Below are 8,514 nucleotides of genomic sequence, written 5' to 3'. Positions count from 1 at the left end.
CGTTGCGCTTCTCCCTGTTGTTTCCTCTCTTCCCTAAAAAAAAAAAAAAAAAAAAAAAAGATGTCAGGGAGAAACAAGTTAGCATTCCATTTTCTGCCCTCCTCTTAATTCCGACAGCACTGCAGATGGAGGAGGAAGAGGAGGAGGATGATAACTATACCCCAACCCCTTGTTTTTTACCCCCCTCTGAGGTAGCACTCCCAAACAATGGAGCATAATAAAAATCGATAGGAGTCCAAAGCACTTCTCCTCTTTCTTTTCCTCCCTCTCTCTTACAGTTGCAGCTCTATTCTTGCAAAAGATTTTTCACACTGAGGGAAAAAAGGAAACGTCACGCACACATGCGCATATAGGCTGCCACACTGACGCATCGTTTGTTGTATAGTCAACTGTTTTTTTTCTCCTTCTGTAGCTGGACTGAGGCATGCCTGTAGCGGATTATTGTTTTTACCGCATTCAACAGTGTTTTCAAAGCGCGGGGCGAAAGTCAAGGCTGCAAGAGCGGAGCGCAAACGGAGGAGATCTCCGCTCATCCTCCAAGAATGGGGGGTAAATGAAGGCACTGAAGTAGAGGAGGAGGAGGAGGGGGGATCACGATCCTAATGTGAGATCTCACCAGTGTTTCAGACGATGCCGAGTTGGAGACTTTGCCATGGAGCTGCGAGTGAAATTTACAGCCGGAGCCAGATTTGATGGAGAGAATCCGCTGCTGCGCGTGTGGAGGGGAATATTCTACAGACTGAAAGTGTGATTTTTAAAGAATCAGCCTCTGGATTGTTTTTTTCTTTCCCTGCGCTCCTTCTCAGCATTCCCTCAGTCAGCCGACGGATTTTTTTGTGCCATAACAGCTCAGTAGAGGGTGTCAGATTATTCTTCGAGCACCTTCCTACCTCCCTACACCTACCGCGCTAGGATGAACACAGCCTGCGCGTTCCTGCTTCTCTGATTCCCCCCGAATCACTGGAGAAGGGGGGAAACGGACCGAATTGGTGCGGAGAGGAGGGTTAAAAAAAAGGAAAAAAACGGGGCGCCGAAGGATGTGAAAGAGGGGGGATGCGGGTGTTCTGCAGCGCCTCTGAATCAGCTCGAGCGCAGGGTGTGAATCCAGCAGCCGCGCGGAGACGGATCAGCTCCCGACGCCGCAACACGCAGCACGTCTGAAAAAAAAAAGGGGGGAAGAAAAAGGCTGAGGATTTGTCTCATTTTCCCCCCTCATCAAGGTCAGTCTTTGATTTGAGAGGCAAAAAAAAAAAAAGATGTGTCGGACTCTGCTGCCGCTTGCTGCGTTTGATTTCCAGCATCAACACGCGCGGGCTGTGCAGATTCAGTCGATGTGAAAGAGACGTTTATGTGGTCATTTCCCCCAAACTGGAAGTCTGGACACCAGCGCAGGTTAGATGCAGCATGGATGTGTTACAAAAGACTGCTTCACCCGCTCCTTAAACGTGTCTGATCTTTTTTTCCTTCGCATTGATGTAGACTGAATTCACAGCTCGTATGTCTTGAAACCCGGGGATGAATTATTCACGTTGAAAAATGCTGCTTTGGATTGTTCTGCTGAATGCGGCTCTTTGTGTTGCCAGTGGAAATGTTACAAGGGACGTTTGTAAGGAGCAGATATGCTCCTGCAACGAGATCGAGGGAGATCTGCACATAGACTGCGAAAAAAGGAGCTTCACCACTCTGCAGCATTTGACCGGCCCCAGCTCGCAGTTTTATCACCTGCTCCTGCACGGGAATTCTCTATCCAGGCTTTTTCCCAACGAGTTCGCCAACTTTTACAACGCCGTGAGCCTGCATTTGGAAAACAATGGCTTGCACGACATTGTCCCCGGCGCCTTCCTGGGGCTGCAGCTGGTGAAACGGCTGCACATCAATAACAATAAGATCCGATCATTCAGGAAGAGTACGTTTCTGGGGTTAGACGACTTGGAATACCTCCAAGCTGATTTTAATCTACTGAGGGATATTGACCCCGCTGTTTTCAGGGACCTTAACAAACTTGAAGTGTTAATACTTAACGACAACCTCATCAGTGCGCTACCTATAAACGTGTTTCAACATGTGCCCATTACACATCTGGATCTGCGAGGGAACCGAATCAAAACGTTGCCTTATGAAGGGATCCTCGAGCAGATTCCAGGCATTGCAGAGGTTTTGTTGGAGGACAACCCATGGGACTGTAACTGCGACCTGGTTTCTCTTAAGGAATGGCTGGAGAACATACCGCATAACGCGCTCATCGGGAGGGTGATATGTGAGGCACCCACCAGGCTCCAAGGGAGCGACTTAAACGAGACGTCAGAAGTGGATCTGTGCCCGTCACTGAGCGGCGGTGTGGACACCAGCCTGGTCGCCCCTCCCACTCAGGAGGAGACCTCGGCACCCGTGGCTCACAACCCGCGTCCTACGCCTTACAAGCCTCACGGAGATGCCCCGACGCCTGGCGGCCATGAGGCGAAAAGCCGCTCCAAATCTCGTGAGAACTGGAAGCTGAAAACCAAGCCCACTCCGGTGGTGACAGGTGTGAACGGGGACAGGGAGCAGCTGCACAACGTGACCTGCCCGCAGCCGTGCAACTGCAGGCTTGTCGGTTCCAGGCAAGGCCTCGGGGTCAACTGCGAGGGCAAGAAGATCGAGAACTTATCCAACCTCAAACCCAAGCCTCTGGCTGCTCACGAGCTGAACATGAGAGACAACAACATCCACGCTGTGAAGAAGAACCAGCTGCTCGGCTACACCAGCCTCAACCTGCTCGATCTGGGAGGGAACAACATCAAGGTGATCGACAACAGCACGTTCCAGAACCAGAGCGAGCTCCGGTGGCTCTACATGGATAAGAACTACTTGGATACGCTTCTGGCAGAGATGTTCGTGGGCCTTGTGAATCTGGAATATCTCAGTTTGGAATATAACGACATTCAGCTAATCGTGGCAGGCGCTTTCAGCCCTATGCCAAACCTGAGGGTTCTGTTCCTCAACAACAACTTGCTGAAATCTTTACCCGTGGATGCTTTCCTTGGGATTTCTTTATCCAAAATTAGCCTGCATAATAATTATTTCCCCTATCTCCCTGTAACTGGGGTGTTAGACCAGCTCAACTCAATCATTCAGATCGATCTGCACGGGAACCCGTGGGATTGCTCGTGCAACATCGTGCCCTTCAAGCAGTGGACGGAGAAGCTGGGGACTGACGCCATCGTGAGCGACCTCAAGTGCGAGTCCCCGGAAGAGTTCTGGAAACGAGATTTCCGCTACGTCCGGAACGACCTCATGTGCCCTAAACTCTACGATAGAATCTCCCCTACCCCTGTGTCCAAAAACAGCACTTTCACCCTGGACTCGGGGACGCGCTCGAACTCCTATTTGGAGCCGAACAGGGTCTCCATCTCGGTGCTCGTCCCCGGGTTGCTGCTGGTGTTCGTCACGTCGGCGTTCACCGTGGTGGGGATGCTGGTGTTTATTTTGCGGAACCGGAAGAGGTCAAAGCGGAGGGAGGGGAACTCTTCCGCTTCGGAGATCAATTCCTTACAGACAGTGTGCGACTCCTCGTACTGGCACAGCGGGCCTTATAACGCGGACGGGGGCGCGCACCGGGGCTTCGACTGCAGCACGCACCTCTCCTCGACTAATGACGCGTAAAAAAACAAAAGGAAGGGGAGACTCCACCAGACTGGATTACAAACAGACACAGAGGGACTGACACATGACTCAAAAACGGAACCAATCATCCGCTTTTAGACTTGTTTATGTCTTGTTGAACCAAGTAAGTCAGTCTGCTGCTGCTGCTGCTGCTGCACAGGCACAGGCCCTACTCTGTAATATATGTATATGCCGAGCCCCCCCTGGCTTAAAAACCCCTCCCCTCCTCCTCCTCCTTCTGCTATTTGCCGCAATCGGACTACGGATCTGTGCGAGACAGAAAAAAGGAGCGAGGGGGGAGACGGCGTGTGTGTGTGTGTGTGAGTGTGTGCTTAAGAGAGCGCGAGAGAGCGGACCCGTGGAATGGTGCACGAACGCATGAATGTAAATGTAAATACTGGGACTGATGTATCATAATCTGCATGATGATATCTCCGCATGGTTTCAACACACACACGACGGCGAGGAACCATAACCACCATAACCAACAAAGGCGCGACCCTTTCCATGTTATATCAATATGACAATATATAGATATTAAGAATTATATATGACTATTACAAAGTGCCATTTCTCTATTTTTTGTGAACCTGCAGTTAGGATTTGTATTTGTTGTTTTAAACTTGTTGAAACGAGGGAAAAAAAACACAAACTGGAAAACGGAGTGAAGCTGTCAGTGCATGTTCTTCTTTCTGTTCGTTATCATTTGATTGTCGATAAATATTGGGGTTATTTATACCTACCTACCTACCTAACCGTACTAGATTGGCGCGGTCATCATCATTCCATCCTCATCATCATCATCATCATCATCATCCTCCTCCTTTTATGAATGTACAACTGTGTTCTTTTAAATGGTGTGTGCCAATTGTTGACTTTCAAGATTATCCAGACGTGCAGATGAGCATGACAGATTTAAAACGTCACTCAGATGCTTCTGCTGCAAAAGTTAATGTAGCTTAACGAAAAAAAAAAAAAGAAAAGAAAAAAAAACAGTTATGTGGTTTTTTGTGTGTCAATGAATATAGCCTGCTTTGGGTGAGAGGAAGACAAAAACATCATTTAAAGAAAAAAAAAATCAATCAGGGGGGGTTTATACCATCATATTTTTTCAACAACTGAGGAAAGAAGTGTTTTCAATCCAGCTACGTAGGTACAATTCGATCTATGTAAGCAGGTAGGCTGATATAGGTTAGAGAGCTTTTTTTTTTCTTTTTTTAACATGTCAGAAAAAAAACAAAACAAAAAAGATTCCTCTTCAAAAAAGCGTCTGGCTATGATTCAGTTTCATCCTATTGTGAGCTTTTGTAAAGCCATCTAATCTCGTCCAAATAAGAGAAGTGAAACTCGCTGTATTTACGACAAAATGTGCTTGAAATAGGCTGTTCTAGACGGATAGGGGGAGGGAGGGGGGCAGCATGTGGCACAGGTGGTGGTAGGAACACATGGAGGTGATTTAATAATGCAAGATGCCTTCTTTATTTATTTTTTATTTCATTTTTTTTTAATTAAGATTTTTTTAACCTTGTTTTTCTAAGGAGGTAGGCATGCTTTTTTTATTATTATTTTTAATATTTTTTTTTATGTCAATTATTATTATTATTATTATTATTATTAATTTTATTCTTGTTTATTTTTTAACTTCATCTAGAAAGAAGAGGGTTACATAATTATTAATTAATTAATAAGTTTTTTTTTTAATTATTTATTTTAATTATTTAATCCAGCAGAAACAAGGGGAGGTCACTTTTTTTTCTTTCTTTTTTTCTTTTTTTTTTCTTCTTTTTTTCTTTTTGGAAGCATATGAAAACAAATGCCAAGACTTGAAGAGCCTGTTGTTTTAATTATTCATTTTTTATTATTATTATTATTATATTGTTGTTTTGCTTTTTAAACAGAGCTCAGCTGCTTTAGCAAACACTGCTTTAACTGGAAAGTGGATTTTGGTGCGAAATAATAATAATGGCTCAAAAAAAGCATCAAAATTCCAAAAGAGATGCTAGGAATGTGCTTTTATCTCCCTTTATTTTTCTTACAACCTGAATCCCCCTGCTGATGAGATTTGCTGATTTCCTTTGAGAATCCAGCTCAAAAAAACAAACAAGAAAAAAGGATTTTTTGACGCATAATTAGACGAAATCCACCTTTAGAATGCAAGCGAGACAAGTAAGGGATGAGAGTGTACAGTGTTGATGTCAGACAGGCTTACACCCCTCAACCCCTCCTCCATCCCTTCCTCTTTCCCCCTCCTTCTCCTGCAAGAAGGCCTACACTGTCTCCGACAGACAAGCGCTGTCCACGGTGCTGAATCACTCCCCGCTGCCTCCCCCGTCCCTGTGTGAGGAACATGTGTGCGAGCAGGCATGCAGCCCCGCACATGTGTGTGTGAGGGTGTGTGTTGCATGTGTTTCCTTTCCCTTATACCCCTTCTACCTCCCCCTCTCTGCAGCCCAAACATGCGCAGCTTGACCTTGTGGGAGGGTGGGGGGGACTAACATCTCAGCAGATCTGTGACCAACTCTCATCAGCATCATCTTCATCAACTCCAGTCACGTTGCCCACCCCACCCCTCCCCTCCCCTCTTCCCCTCTTCTGTCCTGCTGTTCCGTCCAATCACACTAAGGGTGGTGGTGGTGGTGTTGGGGGGGCATTGGGGTAACTATGTGTCTCTTCTGTGGAGTTAATACTGTGCCACAGCCCACTGATGAGTTGTCATCATTTTCAAAAACGCTGTGTTTCAAAGTTACATTTCTATGCTTTGCGATATTTGACCTGCTTCTATTTTGTTAAATAAAGTGTGGTTGAGGTTGAGTAAAAAAAAAAAAGTTTGCTTTCAGGATTGTTTGGTGCACACATTTTAAAAAAAAGTGTCAAAAAAGTGGGAAATTGATACTTTTGTTATTGAAAACTGATGCAAAATGCAGGGGTGTGTCCAGATCTGTCACCTAGGGAGGCACTGCCCCATTTTTAAGTAGCCACCCCAAAAATCTTTGTGCTGAAATCAACTATTCTGTATCTCAGCTTCACTGCATTACCATGGGTTAATATTTCATGAGCTTGAGAAAAGTGTTTCTTGATTTCTTGGATGCTACCGCCGTAGTGGCCCCCCCTTGAGAGAAAGTGACACATTTAGACTCCTGCTGCAGTGCCGGCTGTTTTATTACACGACACTACGGTGTGATTCTGAACACTTCTCTGAGATACAATCCAATCATTGATGTCTTTTTTGAGTGGTGTCATAATAGGAAAATGGCTGCATTAGCATTTCGCTAAGGGAGCTAGTTCTGCAGCTATTACACATTGTGCCAAATATAGACTTCTATTATGCCTAATGGGAAAAATGCAAATGTCATACGTTGTGCAGGAGTAGCACAGCCCCCATAAAAGCTCTTGGAAACACTTCCTCTGTTTAAATCCAGCAGGTAGTGTGTGCAGCCAGGTGTTCCCTTGCTGTATAGTCCTGTGTGGCTCAGTGTCTAACAGTAGGACCCGTTCATTAATGCAATGGAGAAAAGCTGTTGGGAGCACCGCAGAGCAGGGGCAGCCGCTTTTACACGCTGGGCACACAGCTCTGCAACGCTGTCGTGGCCCAGCAGGGACCCCCCGCAGGAGCTGGCAGTTGATGCAACACTTCCAGCAGGGATAACATCATCATGTACTCTGCATTGGTGTAAACCTCACTCTGGTTGGAGTCTGGGTCGTTTAATCCTCTAGTGATGGGATGTGTTATGTTATGTGGTGGAAGCTGTGCTTCAGGGCTCCTTCCTTTGGGAGGAAACACAAACCTGAACTGAACAAATTACTGTAAATGTACAAGGATAGAAATCTCAATGATAGAATCCTATTGTTTAAATACAGCACTGTAAAAAAAATCACTTTAACGGTGAAATACTGGTAACCCTACCGACAGTATTTTACCGTAAATTTTGAGCAAGTAATTTTTGTTATGATAGTGTTTAGTAACCGTAACATTGAGATGATACACTGCATGTACCTGCTGTCTGTGCTTCACATGGCACCGACCGGCTTTTGAGCTCCACATGGAACAGACCGCCTGTCTTTGCTGGACATGACATGGACTGGCTGTCTGTTCTTCATATGGTACAGACCAGCCGTCTGTACTCTACATGACACAAACCAGCCAGCTGTCTGTGCTTCACATGGCACAGGCCCATATACCCAATCTTTTCGAGTGTGTTTAATGTATTTTGTTAATTAATTAGATGTGTTGATGTGTACGGTCAGACAGCTGGTCAGTCCATGCCATGTGTGGCACAGACAACCTGTTTTTGCTATGTGGGGCACAGACAGCCAGTGTGTTCCATGTGCAGCACAGACAGCCAGTGTGTTCCATGTGGAGCACAGACAGCCAGTCCATGCTATGTGTGGCACAGACAGCCTGTCTTTGCCATGTGGGGCACAGACATTCAGTCCCCCCCTGCAGTGAAACATCTCAATGTACAGCAGAGTTGTTTATTCACTGTGTTCCCTTCTCAGTCATGGTAAAAAAAAAAAAAAAAACCCACCATAACAACAAAGTTTACTTCACTGTAAAATTAAGATAGAAGCAGAGTTGTCAGTATTTTAGTGCTATTTCACATTCATATACTGTAACTCTAACAGTATTATACTGTTTACTGTTAATGGATTCCTTTTTACAGTACATGCACCATAAAATAGCAGGTAATTACTTGCCATTCCTGCTGCCGGTTTTACCGTTGTTTTACAATGAATTTTTTTACAGTGTGGTGTTAGTTGGAAATTCCATTACAGCTCACACAACCACTACTTAAATTATCTCCTGTTATTTATTGTAACCTTAGACCATAATGTGATGTTTTTCACATCATTTTAGTACAAATACTATACCTT

The 8,514-nt window shown here is 45.4% G+C and overlaps 1 protein-coding gene across 1 annotated transcript; it reads left to right on the top strand.

Annotated features, from left to right (window-relative positions):
• Positions 1-299: 299 nt before the first annotated feature.
• Positions 300-5,175, top strand: slitrk1 (SLIT and NTRK like family member 1). The gene has a single exon (XM_074664861.1). It carries the CDS (start codon positions 1,537-1,539, stop codon positions 3,640-3,642), a length of 2,106 nt encoding a protein of 701 aa, XP_074520962.1. The 5' UTR covers positions 300-1,536; the 3' UTR covers positions 3,643-5,175.
• Positions 5,176-8,514: the final 3,339 nt, after the last annotated feature.

The sequence above is a fragment of the Halichoeres trimaculatus genome, unplaced genomic scaffold (assembly GCF_033239565.1).
Source record: "Halichoeres trimaculatus isolate MK-OKI-2021-1 unplaced genomic scaffold, fHalTri1.1 fHalTri1_scaffold_24, whole genome shotgun sequence".
Taxonomy (NCBI): Eukaryota; Metazoa; Chordata; class Actinopteri; order Labriformes; family Labridae; genus Halichoeres; species Halichoeres trimaculatus.
The sequence above is the reverse complement of the archived record's forward strand: the minus strand, read 5'-3'. Positions and strand labels throughout refer to the sequence as shown.